Genomic DNA, 23,665 nt, shown 5'->3' with positions numbered 1-23,665 from the left:
CTGAGCACTTGCTGATCAGCATAACTTGTTATTAATGATCTGGGTGTGTAGTCCTTGGCAGGAAGCTCACTACCATCTCTTGCAATGCTTTCTAATCTGAGTTGCAATTTACCCTGGGGCAGTTGTTTTATCTGAATTGTAAATCCCGCGAGGATGGCAGAGAGCACAGGCAGGATGGGGAGGTGGACACCAGTCACAGAGAAGAGTATTTGCTGTTGCACAGGTCCTTCTAAAGCTGCTCTTGCAACTTATTCAAAGGGGCAGTGGAAGTACACAACACAAGACTAATTCAAAGTGTGGCATAACCACACGGTTCCTTCTAAGTTAGTATCTTAGTCAAATGAAATCCAGAGAGTGATGCAAGACCAGCAAGGCAGTATCTCTTGGTTGGTTTCTTAAGCAGAAACAGGCACAACCTTGGGAAACAAACTGTTCTTCAGGGCTGAAATAGGAGCAGCAACTGTCCGTGGCAAAATGCAAACTTTGAAAAACTAATCAGAATGTGATCTAGCAGTGTTAGGCAGACTGTTAGAGAAAGTGAAATGAATAACAGTTCTGGTTGTGCTCCAAGTAACTATGAATTGTTCCTCTTCGGGTCTTCTCTAACATAGATTAGTGAAGGTATTTAAGCCTCTCCTACAAGTCACATTCTTTAAAGACTATTCTTGCTGCTCTGCTCTGCACTTGCTCTAGTTTATCTGTCTCTTGCCTATAACACATGTCAAACTGGGCACAGTATTTTAGCTGGGGTTTCACCTGCACCAACTACGTGGAAAGGAAACCGCCCCAGTCCCTGACACACCACAGGCCTCCTCAGACAGGCTCCCAGGACCAGCTCCCCTCGGGTCAGCACTACAGCCTATGGACCCAGGCTTGGTGTGTGGGCTGTTATAAGCACCAAATAATTTACTGCAGCATATTCCCAATTTTTTCTAGGTGTTGCGCTCCTTTGTTAGAAGGGTCATAATTCTCCAGTAGCTTTTAGAAATTTTATCCTCTTGATCTCAGACCATTTCTTCAAATTTTCAAGATTTTTAAAAATTCTAACCCCATGTTTCAAAGCGCTTGCAGCTCATTCCAGTTTGGTTACATCCGCACCTCCTTAATCCAGCACCCAGATTTTTAATGAGCATAACAACTACCAATCTACAACAGGAATCACCGAAATCCCACTTAATGCATTTCCCCAGTCTGGCAGCAAACTACTGCTAGCACCACTGTAAGTACAGTTCTTCAGCTGCCCATGTGACATAATGTAAACCATATTCGCAAGTTTCCTTGTTAAAGCAAGGGCTCTGTGAGGGTCAAGTCAGAATTGCAACTTCTGCTTCCCTCACATATGCTGGGCAAATTTCTTCATAAAGGAGGAAGATACCTATATCTGGCTGTAGCATTCACAATCAATGCAAGATGTCACCATTACCCACTTCATCCCTCATCTCCCAGGTGGTGAGTATAACAGGCCCACAGCTCTCATGTATGTCTAATTTAAAACTTCTGTAGATGTGAAGCATAGCTCTTCTGTTAGCTGAAATGATATAACGCTTGTCCTTTCCTCTGCCATCACCCAGGACCCAGAACGAAACCAAGGCCCATTTGGGTACCTGCCAGACTCTCACAGTTCGGGAAGACTTGAAGCAAGATGTGACCAGCTGCCAGGACAACAGCTCTCCTGGCAAAGGCTTTTTCACCAAAGAAATACTTAGTTCACGCCCCCCCCGCCCCGTTTGGTTTGGGGTTTTTTTGCTAAGTTTTTAAGGATAGCCTTAAAGCCATTAAGCCATTATGTTTCAAAATACAGCTTAAACTTACCCAAACATTTCTGACCTGAGCAAAAGGTTAAAAGACCAAAGAGTACAAACTCAGATTATTTTTCAATAAGCACTCTTCATCAGATATACAGGTTAATACACAAATATCCTAGAGACCTGAAGTGGCAAACAGGTATCTAGGTTAGTTTGCAGAAACCTGGCTGTTTGCAGACACAAACAGATTTTGGGTGTAAGTGTAGACATGTTAGGGACTGTGGGAATTTTGAGAACTGACTGACACAAAATAATCCACCTTTAAACGCTGTAGCGGAGAAAGTAAAGCAAATTAACCCAATCTCATGGGCATTAAAAGGGAATTTCCACTTTGTCTGTACAACAGATCCCAGTTAATTTTTTTTTTCCACCATGGACTCCATCAATATTAAGGCTTTTTAGAGAGAGAATGCAAATAGAAATTCTATCGTTTGCTTAAGACAATCAGCTTCTACCAAAATATTTTGCACTTTCACCTCTTATACAGCACCTCTTAGAGCTGTGGTATTTTACATTCTACTAAAAGTATATTAAAAGCTATCTGCACAGATGCCTAAACCAGAAAATAACGTAGAATTAGATTTGGCAGCAGAAAGAGGAAAGAGAGCAGGCAACCACATGGCCAAACCCCCAGTTCTCAGGACCGACATGGGAACCTCGGGAAGGACCTGAACCGTAGGAGACAGGAAATTGCCTTATTGTCTGCAATCGGGGTTTGAGCCGCCAAGTGTTTAATCACCTCTTGGTAGCAAAAGTTATGTATTTCCTCACTTATCAGTACGCAAACATTACGAGATCGAAGCTGGAAACGTAGCTAACGACAAACCCCTAACAACCTCATCTGGCACCGTGGGGGTCTCTCTGAGGCCGGGAGAAAGGCCTGACCCGTGCGCAGCGCGGGCACAGGCTGTGCGCCGGGGGCCGCGCAGGAGCACCCCTCCGCAGGAGCACCCCCCCTCCTCCGGAGCACCCCCCCTCCTCCGGAGCACCCCTCGCCCCACTCGCCCCACCCTGCCCCGTGGAGGGACGCACAGCCCGCCCGCTCGGCACAGCCAAACCCCCGAGAAGCCCTACAAAGCCACAGCTACAGGAACACGCCCTGTTGTAACCTTTTGTTTCATTCAAACTTAATTAAGCCACTTGTGGTGACAAGAGTAGAGTTTTGTGTGAAAGTAACTGGGTGTCACTCCCTGTGGGAATCTCTATAAAATATCGAGGAAACCAGGTCAGGGTGGGACAGTTCCCTTCTGTCCATTACTTGCAAAGCCATTAAGCAAGGGACAGAGAAACAGCACAGCGCTGTTGAAGTACAAATGTAAAGCTACTGTTATCTTGCAAGCCAAAAAAATTTTAAAATTCCCAAATGTCTCAAAAAAGTCTTATTTAGGCTGTCTGATTATGTTTCTTTGGCCGGGCTTCATTGCTTTTCATGACTGATAAAGCTGAAAAATCGTGTGTTTGTGGAAATGTCTGTAGGATAATAAAAATAAAGTGATTTCATTACCAAATCGCATGCCAAACATTAGCTTTTGCTGACGTAATTTGGCCCAATCTCAGTTTAAAACACAGCTCCAAGAGTCAAATACTTTGTTTTGTTTTCAAAGAACCCTGTCTGCTGTGTGTCCTGTCATCGCCCAAGCTTCTCCCCATCCCCTCTCTAAAAATTCTTGGAGAAATGAATGCAGATCATGCAAAATTAGACAATGTTCAACAACTGGGGTTTCACTGTATGTTCATAGGTGATCTGCTGCTTCTCCCCTTGTCTCAAACAAATCTTCCTTACCACTCATTCCCATCAGTCCCGTATCTTCTACTACTTTGAAATAACTCTGTAAAAGTTACTTATTAAAATTCTTAAAAATAAATTTACAATGGAAATCCACTGCAAGGCTTTAGGTGCCCTGCCCTAAAAAGCAAAAGCAAAGCATAGATACCAAAATAAACAGCTTGTCTTTCAAGTGTACCAAACACACCCAGGTGCCACTTAAGTCAGCAGAATATGGGGTCATTAATACCCCCAACACCTCAGTAGGTTCTGGATTCTGCTGTTCAAGCACTGCGTGTGTGTTTGGATTAAGGAAAAAAAAAAAAAAAAAGGCAGCTGAATGTCTTTTTGTGAAAAGTCACAACCTTTCATTCACTAAACGTCCTATAAATATGGCACTCAACTTCTAGGTTCAAGTTTTATGACCTTCACAGGAATGCATTTTTATTATATTAAGAGAGTTAGCAATGCTATTTAATACCTCCAAGACAAGTTTGGTGTGTTCATTATAAACCCTGATTATCAGGTTTGGAAATCTCCCCATTTCAATTATTTTGAAGAGATTAGTACATCCAGCAAAAGGGATGTGCCATCTGGATAGTCACTCTTTATAACACAAACAGGTTAAAGTTTTCATTATAATAAGGATATTTTTTTAGTTGGAACACAACAAGCATTCCCTTCTTTCATCTTATAATTCAATTACTCTCTTCCAAAAAAATATTTATCTCAAGGGACACAACCAATCATGACACTTGAACACATAAACTCACTGGCTTCTGTACCAGTATATATAGCACGGGAGAAACCTGGCTGAAAATCCGAGTTGCCTCCGAAGGATCAACAAATGTCAGCACTTCAGGAGGAAATTTAGCCACAATACCAGCAGGTTTATACATGCTGGATGATTTGCTTAATTAAGAGACGATTATTTGTTTAGCTCTACAGAGGAAGGTGGAGAGAGGGGAGAAGATGACATCTAGAAGCCAACCTGTCTCATTTACTGTGAGGGGCAAGACTGCAGATTAGGATGTTTGTAAACAACTGAGGACTAGTAGGAAGCCAATTTCTACCTAATAACAAGGAGAGAGACCTGGTATCCGCTCCTCATCCGGCTGATTACCACGGCAGCACCCAGCACGGCCCCGGAGTACCTCTCCCTTTCTCAACTCTGGGAAGGAGACCACCAGGTGAAGCAGGTTTTATTAACTCCCAAAGCATTCAACTGACAGTCTTTGCAAACGTAGACAATATGAAAAGGAACGGAAGGGGTTTGGCAGATGGTTCGATCGTTCACGGGTACACCAGTGCGGTTAGTAGGGGGAGATGAGGCTCAGAGCCAGTGCTGAGTCAGTCACAAAACCTCCAGCCTCCATCCCCATTTCTGAGCAGGGCTCCTCCTCAGCTGACTCACACCCTGGCCCCCGACTCCCCTCCACCCCCGTCCCCCCTCAAGCCGCAGGCTCTCTGTAATGCTGCCTCAGCTAAAGCATCACCCCACCAGAGGAGCCCCTGGAGCCCTCCCTACAGCAGACACACCAATGCCACCGAGGCTGGATAAGGCTGACGGCACACGATGCTACTGAAAAGAGTCACTGTGTTTTTACATAAGCCCTGAAAACACGGTCAAAATAATTTTAGAGTCATTCTCTTGGAATAAGTTTCCCAACGGGAGTTTTTGTAAGGGAACCTCATCTATCACAAAACAAGCTTTGAAAGGCCAAGTCCAGGAACAAGAAAAACTAGACAGGCCAACAAGGACCAAGTTCAAGATCACTTAATTTGATTTTCAGGAATTTATATGATTCTATATATACGTATACCTACAAATGCACATCCGTATGTATTTATATACACAGCACTCAAAACTTCTTAGCTCAGTTTTATTTACTTGCTTTATGCTAATGTCCAGTTAGGCCTTGAAACCGCAGCTCAGACTGTACAAGTTCTCTGCCCAGGAACTGTGCCCAAGGTGGGGTCTACAACGGAGACAATGCTTAGGAGACCAAAGCTGTGCACAGGAATTTGTCACTGCCCCACCTGCAAGGCGCAACACATCATCAAAAACTTGATACATCCAGAGAGAAATGCTAGAGTCCACCAAAGCAACTGATAATTACATATTAGCACTTTAAACGAAGAAGTTTCCTTAGTTCTCCTTAAGTGTATGCATGTTTTTTGAAAAAACAGCATACACGTTTGAGGGGGAAGATGATACCACATTTGCATGAGTTAGAGAATCAACACCTCCCTTCAGAGCAAGTCTGGGATGTTTTCATGCGCAGCAATCTCTGCTCTCCTCAAGCATCAATCTACAGTCATGAGAGAGCCAGAATTTCAGGTGCACAGCATGAGCCAGGTCCTACCCTCTGATACATACACATACATATCTCAAACATCAGTGGGAGCCTCATTTATATGTGCCTGCACATATTTATATCATTTATGCAGGTAAACTGCCAGTAAATCATGTGCAAGAATCTACTCCATACAGAGAGGTTCAACTAAATGGTTAGAGAACACTCACATGTGTCTTAAAAAGGCTATTCAATACACTCTGCAACCAGCTGAATGAATTCTTGTTCATCATTGTATTATGCTTTGCATGTTCAAAACTTTAGAGACGTTCAAACTGCTAGCATGGTGAACAGCATGTTAAACCTTTAATCTTCTTCAATTGTCTAGCTATGCTTCATTCCATGAAGAAACAAATAATCATTACAGATTCCGAGCACACTACTCTGCACTGATTAGTAAAAGACGAAAATGAGAGAGAAACTTTGCCAGGATAATAAATTTGTGCTCTTTTTCTAGACATATTTGCAAAAAATCACAGTATGATTTCTAAAGTTTTGGCTACTTAGGACAGGCTTCTGATTCTAATACTGGTGAACTGTGCAAATGCCACAGCTCCAGAAACAGCAATTCTGAACAGTACTCATTCCCATATTACAAGTTTGTGATGGAAGGAAGTATATGTTTCATACAGATTAACCATACATACAGGTGGATTTCTACAGTTTCAAAAAAAGTTTGTTTCTGCCCCAATTTTGTGCATGTCTTTCTACAGCACTTTGGTTTTATTTTGGGGTGGTTTTTTTATTCTACAAAGAATTAAAGAGAAAATAATGTCCACAGTAAGGCAACTCTGAAATAGTAGTGGGTTTGAACTTCTTGAAAATTGTTCAACCGTTTTTTTTCATGCAGCTTAAAATCATATCATTGTAGAAACTTTGAAGGCCATATTTGGCAATGTTCTTCAAGACCAGTTAAGACACAGGATTATTGTTATTTAGTTGGAGTGGAATGTTATGTATGCATAAAACTTGTGTATATTGTAATGAGTCACTTAAGTGTGGCTGAAGAGTTTATAAGCACAAAAATCAACAAGTACAGCATTCAGCTCAAATACTGTGGAAAATAACGAACAGTTTTTGGGTGAGGCAGCAGGTTCTTTTTTAAAAAAAAAAAAAAAACAAAACCAAAAAAACCCCCAGAAGACCCTGAGCAGTTTAGATCCCTATTGCATTTTATCTCCTTTATCTCCTCCAAAGATTAGGAAGATTGCAAGAAACCAGACAGATTGCAAAGCCGCATCTGAGAAGAACTGTGAGCTGCAGACTCAGCTACAGAGCTCATGGCCACAACCTCAAGCCTTCAAGTCATATATTTTTTTAAAACGATGCCTACTAGCAACCTTGGCTCTGTTTACAGAACTGCAATTGCAAAAATCCACTTAGCTCATTTTGCGATCCTGCTTTAACAAAGAAGATTTTTACTCCAGGCTGATCTACTTCAACCAGTCCCCAGGCAGCTCCACAAAGGCGCGTGCTGGGCACCACTGTCAGGACTCAGCCTGCTAACTCCTGTTTGCCTGCTCCACTACTAAAAATGGTAGCTGGCATAACATGCAAGACAGACAGTCACTAGTTGCACCGAAGGAAAATCACGGTATGTATATTGTAGCCTAATCTCTCTGCACTGGCATTTTGGTTGGACTGCCAGCATTTCTGAGAATTCCTTATCTGTAAGTGGGGCTGTCAGAGTACACCACCGCAATGATCTGGGAGTCCGCGGTCTTCTCGCAACACGTCTCCTCTCATTCATGTTGCACAGATAGGCTTTCACAGCAGACTGTGATTCACGTGTGAGGAATGTTTGGTAGATATCCCCACAGACTGTGGTTAGTGCTTTCATTTGCAGCAATCTGAAGATTCATGTTTCTCTTGTTAAATCAGTGATGACACAGTGAAGTACAGGTCTGGGCATAGACCAGGTTCATAATGAACATCTACAAGTATTTCACAGAATATCTATACACACACTGTTCACATACAGACATTCTATATTCATTTACAATTTGATCATATGTGCATCATAGATTTGTCCATTAATTTCTGCAAATACTTATACCATGCCACTCCAAATAGATCTTTACTCTCTAAGAGTAGTAATACCATACTTTCAACACTGCAGGTGTTGATTAGCCTCCTGCTTGGCAACCTTGTAAAGCGTTACACAGGCTGTATTTTATGTACCAACCAATTTCCATGAGTCTTCTCACCACATATAAAAATTAATCACTTTGCTTAAGAACTTTGCAGAACCAGGCCTTGGCTTTGTAATGTCACACTTGAAAGAGAAGGGCTTCATTTTTATATTTCACATGGGTCTTAAAACTGCTTTTTTGTGTTGCAAATACTTCCTCAAACTAACCATGGAAATTTGGACCCGGGGCTGTATGTGTAGGTGAGGTGCATGTGGAATCTCTCCTATAATTTGTTACTCATCAGACGCTTTTTCATTCCTTCCCTTTCCTGTCTGTTTTCATCACAAAGATGCTCAATGACATATGTTCAAGGCCTTTTCAAAAGAACAAAAGGGAGGAAGGAAGCACAGGTCAAAAAGGGAAACAAAGGGGAAAAGGAAAGGAGAAAAACAGAGGCTGTCAGGAAAACAGTGCAAATAGCTGTAATGGCACTCTTCATTTTCTAACAAAAACTGTAGTAAGGACATTTATTACCTTAGAAAGAGTTAATAATCATTGGGAGCTTATTAAAAGTGAATAAATAAAAGCAGAGGCCTCTATATGTACTGAAGGTAACATGGTGTCCTCCTTGGTGCTTTTGAGAAGTTTCAATGCAACGATGCAAACAAGAAGAAAGAGACTTTCAACACTGCTTGTCTACTGAGTCCATAAAAATAACACTTCAGTGATAGTTTTAATTAAAAATTCCTCCACAGTTTGGTGTCTAGTTACCCTCCAGTGTGCCCTTCCTCTCTGTTCTACCTCTATACAGTCAAGTAGCTTCTTAACCTTACCCTTCTTGGGGCAACTTTTAGCCATCACTCAGCAGTAAATAAGTGAATTGCTTTGAGACAAAGCTATTAAAAATATTCTAGATAGCTAGATGAAACAAGTGACGTGAACTAGAGTATTTTGCACAGTTTTGTCAACAAGATTTATACCAATGTTCAGTGGTTCTCTCTATCAAAATACGGTATTGCATGCTCTGCTGAAAAGAAGATAATTTCCTGCCCTTTCCACAACCAAGCACACCGTCTCCTTCAGTAACTACCATATCATAATTATCCACATTCTGCTTGTGAAAAAGCAGTTACAGGAAAGTATTTAAATCCATAAACAGTGCAGGATTTTCTTTTGCTGTTTAATAACTAGAGCCAATGCTAGGTGACAAAGACAGAACCCCAGACGTCCGAGCAGCACTTTCCAGAGACCAGTTTAGGACCTGCTGTTGAAACACATTCGGCCAGCCCTAGTCTCTTACAGCATGCACCGAGCAGCAAACTGAGGAGCCTGCTGAATATGCTATGATTTGCACCTTGCAAAACCCTGTTTAATAAAGCAAGTAGTTCTTGTGAGCCTGGAATTAATGAAGCCTACTGCCTCATGAGTTTACATCTCATGCCTGATTGACACTGATATCTAAAGAGGGCAGAAGACTTTTTTGGAATGATTGAGGCAGATTGTAAAGCTGAGTGCTTTTAAGAACCCTCTTACATGCTGTGTGTTTCCACAAAACTTGCAGAACAAAAATACCTGAAAATTTGTCTAAATCAGTTGATGCCAGCCATGGTTTCAAAAAGTATATTAAAGGGAGGGTTACATGAATGGACACATCGCATGTGATGGTAGAAACCTTGCTTCTGCAGAAAACCAAGTTTAAAAGATTCTAAGCTATGAAATCCAAAACTGAACTCCACTTACCTTAGTGTTCATACAAGATTTTCCACGTTTATATTCTTTGTGACTTGCTCTTTTATCAAGCTTGTTCCACAAAGCTTTGGCCTTCCATGTGGTCACTCTTGACTTCAGTTTGGTGTAAAAGTTTCTATTGTCCAAAGGATCTAATTCAAGTTGGCGAGTGAGGATATTAAAGGCCTGAATGGTACCTTTGCACGTTGACGCTTGTACAAAGTTTTCAAATATCTGGCCAGCTTGACTGTATTTTTCATCATCGTTCTCCCCCATATTCTGAGAGAAGTGTTTGAATAGGATTAAGCTGGAGCTCTCGTGCTGGGGTACAGGTTATCAACACTACCAAGTACTTCCAAGCATGTTATTCCTAGAAAAGACAAACACAGGTCACGTTAAAGCAGGTTCTGCCTAAGAACATTAAACCCACAAACTGCATATCCAATATGAACACAAACGCACAGCATATGGTGACCGGACAACCAGGTACAAAAAGTTAGTAGTGGCATCCAAGTGTTACAAACAAACAAACACAACGTATGTGTGCTGTCATGACATGTACTTCACAAAGACTCTTATAAAAACCCTACAAACTCAAGTCTACTGCTTCAAAAACAACCAGCTTCACTGAGAGCAAGAGGATTTCTTTAATTTTTGTTCAGTGATAAGTGCTAGGTAACAGATGAAGAAAAACCCAATGTCCAGATGCTTTTCCCAAGCAGAATTTATGTCACAGCAAGTACATCTCTGGTAATGTTTTGGTCTTAAGAATTCTTAGAAACCTGACGTCAAAAGTCAACACTATTTGAGGGAATTTTCTCCTGTTGCACAAGCTAGGGCCAAAAGTGCAGCTTAGCCAGAGCAATTTAGAATTTGCACAATTACTTGCCATGAGCAAATGCACAAAACAGGCTAGGCAGAAACATTATTACAAGTTACACCAGCACTGAAGAAACAGAAAACAAGTAACCACAGAGAGCTCCCCTTTTTCTAACTCTCTTGCCAAAATGAGAAAGGGTTTGGTGCTCTAGTGCATAGAAAGGAATTTTATCTCCACGTCTCCACATGTTAAATGCTAAAGTTATGTGTTTGGAGTCTTACCTTGTCATGTGCTGATAATATAAAGTAATGATGTTTGGCCCACTAAGCCCCATTGGCTTTTCCTAGTAACATGATCACTGTCAAACTGTGCCTGATATTCCAGATAAATAACTTTACATTCTGTAAAAGTAATGCTATTCAAAATTAACATAAGTTTGAAAGAACTAAAATACTTTCATTGTGGCACTCCCTTATCCTTCTTTAACCTTGCTCTCAATCTCTAATGGGGAGCGTCTTAGAGTCAGCCAAGGTGCACAGAAAATATCCAAGTGGCTTTCACATTTTCCAAGAAAATTGTTACAGGTTATGTATAAACTTGTCCTCAGAAGAGGGTCTACCTGGACTCAGGTCCAGAGATTTAAGTCATATATTCTTTTTCTTGCTATTAAAGAATTATCTGCCAGTCCAAGAAACCAAAAACTAAATCAATGCTTGCCTATCCTCCCACATAATTAGTTATTTTGCTTGGAACACCATCTGTTGGCTGATAGTTTTAGAATAAATTGTTAGAAAGGCCTTTGAAGTTATGCTTTTTAATTTAAAACTGCTCACAAGCTATTCATTCTCTGCTTGCATTTCCTTCAAAGAAGAAAAGAGAAAACATAACCAGTGTATTTAAGTAAAGAAGAGACCTACCATGTCTATCTTGCAATCCTCTTAATACAGAAAAATATTATGCAACTTATTAAAGAGATCCCATGGGGAGATATAAGGAAGCATTTGGAATACTCATATTCCCTGGCTGTGCTCAAAATAAATAACCTTTGTGTGCACATCATCAGTCTGTTGTTGGTTTGTGGGTAAAATAAATTGGCAATGTTGAGAGTTTGTACATTTTTTTAGACCAAATGTCATGATTAAATATTTGGTGCCAAGAATAAGTCAGGAAATTTTTGTTTTCCCCTCTGAATACTTCATATGTAGTATGTTCCATGCCCTTTTCTGAAGAGCTTTGTGGCTTTGTGAGGTAAAAGCACAAGCATTTTATACGCCCCAACTTCCAGAAGGTATAATTTTTCAAGAAACTGAGTGCAGTGAACTTCCATTGACTCAAAAGGAGTTCAGCACATCCAGCACCTTTCCAAGTTCAAGTCCTCAGTGATTAACGACCAAACCCCTCCAACAACTGCGTGCTGGCAGGAGGGAGCCCAGCCACCTTTGCTACCCTGGTGTGGGTGCGAGGGGGGGTCCCGCATTACCCTCACCAGCCCCGGCTTCGGGAACACAGAGCTACACAGCAGTTTTGGGGTTAGCCCAAAACTGGCCAATAGATCCAGAAGTTCCTAGGGGAAGGGAGAAGGTAGGGGACTGCCATGGGGAGAGGCTCATGTATGGCTGGGCTTAAGCTGTACAGATGAGTGCTGTTACAAGGGGAAGGCAACACAGGGCAACTAAAGATAGCACAGCACAGTGCAAGATGCTACAATGCGGCTTAGACAGCTTGATAGACAGGCACCCCAGGATTCAAGGCCCATTGAAAAAAGAATTAAAATCAAGGATAAACACTTACTTTACCCGACTTCCATACCTGCCTGAGAGTTTTTATAATAGAAAAACCAAAGTATTTTTCTTTTCTCTCAAAATAATTATGAGTAGTTTCTCAGGGAGTGGGGAAGTGTCAGTGAAATGTTCCACTTTGGACAGTTCAGCTAAGGGAGTGGCAGACAGATTAGGTTTTCTTAATTACTATAAACTCACATCGCTACTGCCTCAGTGCTACCAAAGACTCTGACTGGCTTAATAGCTATAAAACAATACTTCCTCTCCATTGTTTTCATTAGCTCACCACAAGACTGTTATCATGTTCATATAACACAAATATCTTTAAAAGTTAACTCTGGCATAATTCATAAGTAAGTCTGGTCACAAGCTCTTTAATTTAGTATCTTTTCTGCTCAGAGAGAGGAGATTTTTATAGCCTCAGCTGTTTCCATCCAGCAAGGAAAGGGGGGGAAGAGAGAAGCTGAAAGAGTAGAGCCATATCTGAACCAACCAATTAAGAAGAGCAGCATGTGCCAGGGCTGATAACGGTGAGGAAAAGACAGAAGAGATGGTCAGCCAGAGCCACTGTAGGCAAAGAGAAGAAGAGGAAAACATTTTTGGCATATTGCAAACCAGTGGAAGTAGGTGTTGCACGCACGTGCACACACGCACAAAAACACGCAGCAGGCCTGGGCTTCCTCCGCCTTTCCACGGGGGGAGAAAGCAGCTGGGAAGGACAGGCAGGACACCTTCCCCAGCCTTAAAACTTCCCTCCTCCAACACCGCAAAGCCAGGACTGAGGCCATTCTTTCTGGGCACAAAATCTTCTCCTCATGAACTTCCAAAACACTTCCATCTTGCCCACACTCAAAAGCTGTGGAGTGGCATCTCAGCAGAGACATTTGCTCACCAGCAAAGCATTTCTCCTCACTGTGTCAGAGGTCATGTTCTCCAAAAAAGCCACATTTTGTGGTCAGAAAGGCAGGATGAGACAGGAGACTCTGGTTACTGGGGTTTCTGGCTTGCTGGAAACACCATTTTTTTCTCTTTTTTTTGGCATGAACACTGTGTTGACAGATGACAGAGAAGAAGATGGTGCTCTAAGTATATGCAGCTCATGGAAAAGCATGCGTCTTTTTCTGAGGAGTCACCAATATTTCACTACAGTATTGTACATAACTCACTAGAAACAATGCAATAAGGACAAGAAGTTGAATGGAGTAATTCTTAACTATAATTAAAGTTTCCTGTTCTGTAACTGTCTCAAAGACTTAAGAAACAATGCATAAACTGCTTACCTGCAGTGGGGAAAAAAACAAAACAACAAACAAAAAAAAACAACAACAAAACTCCAAATTGAGGAAATACTTGAGTTCTTAGAGTATTATCATTTACCCTTTTTCTTCCTTCATCAAATAGATTACTCTAGGGATGAAATATAGATCCAAAAGCCTCATCAAGGTGAGTACTGATGCTGAAACTGCAAACTATGCTTTTCAAAGTGACCATTGGACTTCCTCTGGGAGCACAATCCAAAAATCTAATAACGTTTCTTTGAAAATTTACTGAAGTGGTACAGAGCCCAATAAAAATTGGGGCCACAGAACGTAAGAGAATTAAGGAGCAGGAAATAGTCTGGACACACAGTTCTTTTAAGTCAGAACTGAAACATCCATGGGTTAGATTCACAGCTAACAAGAACTGTCATTTTAGGTCCCGTGCATGATGTATTAAGCACGTACAAGAATTTGGCCTTCCACGCAGCTTCCCGTGGTGTTACAGGAGTCTCTGGAGGGCTCCCAGACACAAAGCGCAGACACTGGGAAGAAGACGGGTTGCATTTTGATGATCCCTTCTACTGTAATAAGTTAGTCCAAGCTCCTTTCTGCCTCCAGTTGGGAGCAAACCGGAATGTCAGATAAGAAAAGCTGAGAAGTGCCGTTCATGCCTCATGGCTACCCAAGGAGAAAGTGAAGATCTTATTACAACTTAAAGGAAAGCAGTGCAAAAGGGACAGATAGAAAGTAGAAATTAAAGCAATGGTGCATGTACAGATGTATACATATGAAAGCAAATGCCTCCAAGTCTTGGCTGATTTTCCTGTCAGTGAAACAAGCTCTCTTACTGCAGATGATTTTGAGAATAGTGAAAAAATGCCTCCACTGTCAGGCTAATTCCACTAATTATCACTAGTTCAATGGATGTATGGAGCTGGTTCACGTCTGCACATGAAGCCTTTCAGCATAACAAAGCAAGCAATAAAGTTGACATATAGGAGTCATTAAATGAAAATAACTTATATTTTTTGACAGCGGTACCATGTGAATTGCTTGTCAGCAGTATTGAGGTAGTACACTAAATATTAAAACACTTTTTTGGCTTATTTGTCCCACTGGAGAGAGAACAACCCTAATTTTAATTCAAACTTGCAGCACTTAAGTCCTTCCTTAGTCCCTTAATGCTCTGTTTCTAATGTTTGAGAACATGTTCCTTAGGGAGATTGGAAAAGAATTAAATTCCTTGCATTTCAATACCACTAATCCTGATTTCATTTTCAATACGGCCCTAATTCTGCCATGTTTACTGAGAATAAATTCTTTTATTAAGACTTCAGTTTGGCATGCAGGATACAATACATTTATTGGTGTTTCTAACCTTAGGCAAACAACAGAAACAGAAGACTGGATTCTGCAGCATCTGTAGTAATCATTTACCTTGGCCCTTCCTCATCATGAGTAAAACCTACAGTATTTCTGCTGTCTCTTCCCTGACCTAACTGTCTAAAATCTCAATACCATTACAACAAGTGAAATTTTCAAGTGAGACTGGCTGTGTTACAGGACCTTCTAGGTTTTTCTACTTAGTTTCTACTCACATTAGGCACTTTGTTTTCATGGTGACCATTTTAAATGTAAATATTTCTATCTGGAGGAAACATAGCTTTTTGGTGGTTTGGTTTCTTTGCATGTTTTCCCAGAACTGACATAAAAGGAAGAAAAAAAATTTAAATGTGATTCTGGTTACAACCGAATCTCTCCCTTGCTTTGCTTATAAAACTAGTTAAAAACCACAAAAGTACATTTGCCTAAAATACTTGTTTTCTGTTGGTGACAAATAGAAAACACATTTCTTAAGATGCACAATCCTAACAGAAACATCAATGAACAGAAATTGCTTCTGAACAAAGCCTCACAAACAGTCTCTCTTTATAAACAGACAGATTACTTTTCTGTATTTTTATAAAAAGCTGACTTCCACAGAACTCCTGCAAAATAACTTTTCGGGCCAAGTATGGAATTCAAAACAGTTCCTACCGAGACACTCTGTGCCTATGAACTTACAAGGTTACCGTACATGCTATCGGCTTGTTTTGCCGAAGTTATACGAGACATTTCAAACACAAGCCTTCCAACAAGTGCTGCTGTGCCGATTTAACCTACTACATCTGGAATCATCCCACAATAAAATATAGCTGGAAGCACATGTACAAGGACACTAACACTTTACAGTAAACATTTTAGCTACGTTCACAGGAAGCATAAAATAAAGTGACCTATCTGTAGGATTTTATCTGCCCCACAGACTAAGTCACATTCCACACATTTTAAAGTTGAAGCTTTAAAAATAGTCCAGCTTGTTTCTTGATGTTACTGGTCTGAGCTTTCCGGTTTTACTGTGGGAATACACTAAGACACCGACAAGTACAATAAGATGAACCACATAAGCCAGCAGCTTGCATGTGTCTCCGTTCATGCAAGCGTACAGCGTTGGCATGGATAAAACACGGGATGCTGCCCAAGGGTCCGCAGGCGTAACCCCAGAGATGGAGGCTCAAACGTCTGCCCCTTCCACAGCCGCGGGTGGGCCCAAGGCACGCTGCACTAGCTTTGCCATTCCACCAACTCTTGCAACCCAGATTTCAGATAACACAGAACAGAAAACCGGCAATCGCAGGGTTCACGCCATTCTACCGCCTGTGCAGGAAGTCCTGTCCTGCGAGCATCACTAAAACCCCCGGATGCTCATTTTGCAAAGCACAAGCACAAGTATTTCAAATGAATGACAAAACATAGTTTTCCAGGCATCTGAATGCAGCATATACTTAAACTATGCATCAGAAATACTGACGCATTTCAGAGGCGTGAGTTGTAAAAAAAAGAAATTTTTTTTTTTTTTTTTTTTTTTTTTTTAAGTAATGGTGTTGTACCTACACCACTGGAAATTGTAATTCTAAACTTTTAAGTCCAATAGTTTTGAGGAAGAATGTCTCTAGCCCAATTATTATTCTGTGCAGGTTACAGTGAGTATTTAAAAACTATTATTTCTAACAGGGGTGCTAAAAGGTCTATTACAAGGTCCCAGGTTTCCATATAGTCTACATCTTCAAAGCTAACTGTAGATGATTAAGCCACAGTCACTAGGGGTTTATGTTACACATAAACAAGATATTAAAACCTGACTCTTGTTTAGACTGGTTACAAGAAAGAACATTTTTCAGCTCTGTTGCAGTAGATTAGAAACACAACATAAACAACAGTAGAAAGTTTATGTTGATGTTTTCCTAGGTTAGGATCACAAGAGCAAAAAGTACACCATAAGGATAACATCAGCCAGCAAGTAAGCGTACCTCTTAAGAAAAGGCACCTGTTATTTAAGTTAGCAAGATGTTATGAAAATACTGTCAGTGAAAACAATGAAAAGGACAAACTTTAAGGTCTTTGAAAATCCTGCCTTTCTTTTCCTATAGTGACACTTACAATTTCAAGCTCACAAACTGGAACGGCAGAGATATAAAAGTTAATCACAGAACAAGCAGTGGATTGGTTGTTTTTTGATCAGTGCAAGATTTTGTACTTTCAATAGAATGTTAGGACATTGGGCCAGACTAATTCAGAGAGCAAGTAATATCCTATTTACCACTACCAAAATCACATCCAGCAGGGAGGCGGGAGGCGGCAGGGCCCGGCGGACGACACAAGGGGATGATGGAGAGGGAGCTCTGGCACCACTGCCCGGCTGCCAGTGGCAGCTTCGACATCCCGCTCCCTCTCACAGCCCCGTGTCCTCCTCTCTACTCCTCACCCCCAGGTCACAGGGAGAACTTAGATGGCACAACTGTGCCTGTGAGGAACAAGAAAAAAAATGTATACACATTAGCTGACAGAGCTATCTATGTCAGCAAAACCCCTGGTATAGATACGGCTATACCAACAAAATTGAGCCACATTTGACAGCAGCATTTCCTCTAGTACGACTTTCCCTTTGTATGCATGGGGACATAAAAATGATGGAGGTAAATACACCATGAAAAAAGAATAAATGCATGAACCAGGAAAAAGAGGACTCTCTTAGTCTGCAATCACGGAAATGACGCGGGTTTGTGACACTTTGAGAATAAGGATAATCCAGAAAGACGGGGCAGCGAGATAGGCTATGAACCGACACAGCAACACGAGACCGTCAAGGCCTCCGGCAGTGCCCGAGGAGGTGCCACCACATTTCTGGGCAGCTGGCAGCCCCCAGCACGGAGCATGGGGCAAAGGGGGCCACCGGTCTCGGTGCCTTCCTGCTCTCTCCAGCTGGGAGCCACCCAGATACAGCCTGTCCCCTTACTGTGGCCACTCTTGACTCAGAGGGGCTACGGAGCAGAGAAAGGTGACCAGCACTGCTGCTACTCAAACCAAGAACTGCCCAAAGACATCAGCTGGAGACACCAAAAAGCACCTTGCGGTGAGGCACCAGAGAACAGTGGATACCGAACACAGACTGTCTTTCGTTTCCCCTCAGGATTTCTGTGGGAAAGGAAATTAATGTTTGTTTGGGTTTTTTTTTTAAGCAAAAATATGAAATTATGGCTGTGCTGAAAAAAACTGCCCAGGATATGTCTTGGGGGAAGAAAAAGAACAGTACCAATGTTAGCTTTCACAGAAGACATGCCAAAAGCTCTCTGGAGTATGTTTCAGATTGCCTTTCCAAGTGTGGATCTCTGGTTATATGTCTTGTCTCCAGTATGTTTCCCTCTTGTTATTGGGGCTGCAGCAATTACCCAAGAGCTGAACAGGGGAAATAAAGTCAGCACAAGGGCTGCAAGACCCTGAGGGCTCCAGGCCACGATAATTCATTTGGCAGAGCTGCCCTCATCTGTAGACATCAGACTTCCAGATCAGTAACCAGGATTAATCCACTGAAAACACAGACAGTATTGCATTGCCAATCAACAAAGAAATAAAACATTCTGGGCAATATTTCATATGCATACACACATGCTTTTACGAATCAACACATTCCATTGTTGTAATTTTTTAATGCAAGCTAGCACACATTACTTCCTGCAGCTTATTGGGGTATTAATGTTATCAGTCACACTGAAATCCATGGGAACCACAAATAAGTTAAAGAGAAAAAGAATCAAAAAAACCCAAAAGCAGTTTTGAGTTGTGAATGATAGGCTCCTTGATTAGAGTAACGTCAATTCACCACTGAAAACCAGCCATTGAACGACAGTGGAGAACTGTGAAGCCGCACCCAGACAAGTCAGCCAGAGGGTGGTAGAAAACCAGAAAATTTAGGTTAAACACCAAACTCTGCTCCAGGGAACATTTACATGAGAAGACAAAAAAGAAAGCAAGCTACTGGGATTGCTTTATATCTGTTTTCCTTTTTTGTCCATGTAAACTGGACCCATACTTACCAGAAGAGACTAGAAAAGACATCCCTTCTGAAAGTAGAAACAGTATTTTTGGAAGAAAATGTGCAGGACAATTTCTACCCTCTCTCAGCCTTGACTTCCCCCCCAAAAAATGAAGAAAAACAAAGTATAAAAAAACCCAAATACAGATTCCAAGAGAGTTACAAATACATCATCCATTCCTGCTGCAGAAAAATCCTCAGTCAAACAACAAAATACATCTTGAAACATTATTTTTGGGAAATCCATCAGAAAAAAAAAATAGCAGTGGGAATAAAATGTTAAGAAGCAGCCCCTACAAAAAAAAAACCTCTGAGGGCAGAACATAATTAACCAATAATAGGAGAGATGACAAATGCATCACTGTTTTTACAAGGCAAGCTGAGATATAGTCAGAATTAAATTATGATTCATCTTCTCCAGCACATAAAAGTTTACTAGAAAATGTGAAACACCAAAAAAGCACTTCTTAATACTAATTGTTCATCACACAGCCTGGTTCCAAAAGCCTGAGGTTTAAAGCCTCTGTGTTAGTCCTGTCAACAATATTGAAGTTCAGAGGTGGATACACCTTCTCATATTAAAGTCTTCATGCAACACTGGCCATTTGCTCCCAATCACCTACCCAGCAGAATGACCTATGCTTAAATACATAGAAGATATTATCATCAGGCTCTTCATTAGTCATTCTTTCATTTGGAAAATTTGTTTTTCCACATACCTGTATTTCCCTGCATGTAAGCGGGCAGACACCGTAGGAACACAGGCACTTCCAAAGTGCCAAGGCAAAGAACAACGTCAATTCTTTCTAAAAAGTTCCTTTTCTCACTATCATCTAGTCCTAACATTCTCTTTACTGTATACAAGACTCAAAATTTCTTAGTGAAAGAATGCATCTGTAGGAGCCTGTGGCCAACATCAACACATACATATCTGAAAGTCAACCTTAACAATGCTTTTAAAGAGTTGAGCGTGTGTAAGTGCAAAAACATTGCCAGTATGTTAGGCATATCCAGAAAGTTTTAAGACAGTGTTACCATTTCATTCCCATATATTAACATGAGGTTACATGTAACAGCTACAGCTGTTTGGGGATCCTAAAATGACGCCATGTGGTGACTACATGTTGCTCACTTGAGCATCATGTTTGCGGTACCAGAGCGGATTAAAGGCATCACATTTCTTCCCCTTCCTCGAGCTACAGGAAGACAGAGCTAAAGCCGCTTTGCTGCCTCGACTCTCAAACAGTCTGTAATTTTCAGAGAGAGAAAGGATTAACTGGTTCTGGGTTTGCAGAGCGCCTGGTACACAAGGTCCTCATTAGAGCTGGCTTTGTTAGAGAAAACAACAATTTAGGAAGGAAAGTGGTTTACAGAAACATCTTGGGTCAAGTTGGTTTTGCTTTAGCACAGCCCAGCCTCTGCCAGCCAGGTAGATGCCCACTGGCCCGTGCCTCAGCACTGCCAGCCCCCCAGGGCCGCGCTGGGGAGGGCATGGGGTGGCTGTGCCCTCACCCCAGCTGCCATGGGCTGCCCAGGGACCCTGCGTGGTCCCCGAGGTTGAGCCTGCAAAGCCTGACTCCCCTGAGCGCCGTGCTTCTCCCTCACTGTGCCTGCTCTATGAAGAGCCGGAATTGGGGAACGGGAACCGTCAGAACACTGAAAGTTTTTACTCAACTCCTGATCAGGAGAAAACCCAAATTCCATTCATCCAATGTGCTCACACAAAGCAAACCAACTGATGACATGAAGATGTATTTCGTTATACAGTTCCTTCGTATATAGTTCAAACAATTTTAATATCCCCCAAATTATAGAGATCAAGAAGGAAAACAGAGAATTGACCATCAGAAAGATGGAGAGAAAAATTTCTAGATGTAACAATATTTCCTTTGTGAATAGCTTAAGTTCTCCACTTTACAAATATGATTTTAAAAAAAGTTTTGTTCCTGAGCCCAAGACCTTATATTGGACTTCTCTCCAGTTTTATATTAGTGCAGGTTTTTCCCTCTCTTCTGCATACAGGTAAACAGTATGGCTTTTATTTCACTGAAATGTGCAACCAGATCTTTATCTACACTCCAGTTATCAAGCTTTAGTTTACCAGGAATAGAGAGTTAGCTAATGCCCTCATACAGTGGCTGTATTACCACTGCAATTAAATGCTAACACAACCAGTGCCCCAAGACCTATACGCATAAAACATAGGCTTTGTTGCAGCATCTTTCAAAAGTAGGACATCCTTGGAGCTCACTACATGGGGCTCTTGAGTGTTCATAGACCCACAAAACCAGCACAGAACTAGCCTTTACTTGTGGTGCACTTTCTTAGCTATTTCGCTACAGACTGTAGTGATCTGCATTTGGCATCTCGCTCTGCCATTGTCATGCTGAGCCTGACTTTTGGCCGAGGCATCAGCACGGAGGTGGCTGGTGATGGACAGGCGCAGACAGAGGAGGACCAGACCAAATCTGTGTTTGGACCAGACCAAATTCTGCCATTGCCTCCGTCACAGCACAGTGACAGATGCTGGTTTGGGACAAGCAGCTGAAGGACCCTCAGACAACACCACTCATTACTCTGCTGCAAAGAAAACCCAGACTGGCAGAAACACCCCTAAAGATCGCGTAGTACCTTTCAGCTTTATAAAGCATTGGGGTGGGGGGAAGAGAAAAGAAAAGAGAACTTTAGAGGTACTGTTGGACAGTTTTTGCTCCTCAGCTTTTCTTTCCAGCTGGGAGTTAGGTTTTTTTAAAGATACATGAATATTTTTATTTTTTCTCCCCCCCAAACAGTTGCTTGGAACTGCTACTTGGATTAGCAAAGAGAATGAGCAAGTGATACACTGCATAAAGCAAAGCAAAGCAATGATATTTTCTGAAGTAAAAGCTGAATTATGATGCATGTAAAATTGCAGTATTTCCCCTTTCAGTTTTGAACTGAAGTTAAAAACAGGTTCTTCAGTACATGCTGCACCCACAAGCATGTGATCACAATTGAGTTTCAGGTGTCATGCAGTTACTGCACGGAGGGAAGAAAAAAAAAGAAAAAAAAGGCATACACCAGATGTTTTGTACACCTGGCACATCAGGTCCAAATGGATACCATTTGAATAGTATGAGTTCACTCCCATCGTGGAAAAAAAAAAAAAGTGAGTCAACATACAAACTAAACCTCTGATGAAATAATTTGGAGAGGAAGAAGTATGGAACAAGTTTAAAGGCTATTTATATCAGCTCTGGAAGCAAAATTTTCAAGGAACAGTGCTTCCTTTCCAAGTCACACTACAGCCAGATACTACTTAAAAGAAAACTCTGAAACCAGTAGCCAAAAGGGAAAAAAGGGGGAAAAAAAGGCACAGCAGCACGAAAAAAAGCTTGTATGCCAGTCAAGATATTTCCATAATACATTTCTAAATCAGAAATCCTTACGAAAGGGAGTCGGGAAGTGACTGCAACAGTCACAGGATCAGTCCATTTCTTTAAGGTACAACATAAGAGTTTATCCCCGCCCTCATGCCTGCCAAGCACCGATCACTATGAAATACATAAAGTTCAAATACTCCAGAACCTCCCCTATGCGTAGCACAGATTATCATAGCAAAGGCTTTGAACATCAATGTCTCTTTGGTGCTGGTTCTGGTGCCTGGTGCAACTAGGCAGGATGAGAGGGCTGCCAGATCTCATGTTTCTATCAAAGCTAGACTGAGCAGGACTTCTTCACTGATGCTATCAGCTTCAGGGAATTCCTTTCAAAGGAGGTCCATCAGACATACCACTGTCTGCATCTAGGGAGAATGGGCTCCTTTCTAGCCAGATTAACCTGCTACCTTAAACTGCCACATTTAAAACCACACACATGCACATCCAAGGATATATTACAGTGGTTCGGCTTGTGAGCACATATCCCAGGGCTCCTGCTGCCACTAATGATGTGGAGCTTTACATGAAAAATTCTTCTGTTGCATTTCAGACGACGGTTTATCTGTCCACAATCCAAAGTCCTCCTTGCCCCACCACATATAGCTGGGGCTCTTCCACCTCTGCCCATTGCTGACCACTGGTCCTGGCAGCGAACCCAACCGGTGTGCTGCCTCTGGGGGAGCAACACAAGCACACAGAGAAAAACTCAAAAGCCTTAGTAATGAAGTGTTTGCTTACCAGATGCCCTAAAGCAGCAAGTCAACGACATCCAGAGCAGTTTATTCCCAGCTTTCTGTGATTGACATGACAGGATTCTTCAATTATCAGCTTATTTTTTTCACTGCAACAAAAGATGCCATACGGTTGCATAAAAGGAGACCAAAAAAATTGTAAAGAGGCGTAAGTTACAGATGTTGAGTTACACGAGTGGCCACTACAATCTCTCCTGTTGTTACCCGTAAGATGCGCACGTGAAACACCACTTTGAACATATAAATTGAGTCTAAGGGAGATTACTAGAAAAAAGTGCAGAAGGCAGCACTTCATTGGATTCCTAATAGCCAGCATATCAACTAATTATGAATCGACTTTTGCAGAGCATGCTTACACGAGGCTTCTTGGCCGGCAGTGTATGGCAACGTGTGAACAGTTCACCTCGGTATTTTCAGGTCAGACTATACCCTAA

General features: G+C 41.6%; 1 protein-coding gene across 16 annotated transcripts in view; it reads right to left on the bottom strand.

The window, feature by feature from the left end:
- Positions 1-23,665, bottom strand: part of MICAL2 (microtubule associated monooxygenase, calponin and LIM domain containing 2) — a 137,021-nt gene that overhangs the window by 102,515 nt on the left and 10,841 nt on the right. For 12 of the 16 annotated variants that reach the window (XR_005934144.1, XM_030039314.1, XM_041129292.1 and 9 more), the window contains 2 exons: positions 17,294-17,491; positions 9,800-10,157 (listed from right to left, as the gene is read on the bottom strand). Coding sequence is in view for 15 of the 16 variants with exons in the window: in XM_030039314.1 (XP_029895174.1) it covers positions 9,800-10,063 (264 nt within the window). In the remaining variant the exon portion in view is untranslated. Of the gene's footprint in view, positions 1-9,799; positions 10,158-17,293; positions 17,492-23,217; positions 23,333-23,665 lie in introns of those variants that run through there. The other 4 variants (XM_030039316.2, XM_030039315.1, XM_030039313.1 and 1 more) reach the window with 2 other exon arrangements.

This window comes from Aquila chrysaetos, chromosome 16, assembly GCF_900496995.4.
Source record: "Aquila chrysaetos chrysaetos chromosome 16, bAquChr1.4, whole genome shotgun sequence".
NCBI classification, from domain to species: domain Eukaryota; kingdom Metazoa; phylum Chordata; class Aves; order Accipitriformes; family Accipitridae; genus Aquila; species Aquila chrysaetos.
Note: the sequence above shows the minus strand (reverse complement) of the source record. Positions and strands in the feature narration are given on the sequence as shown.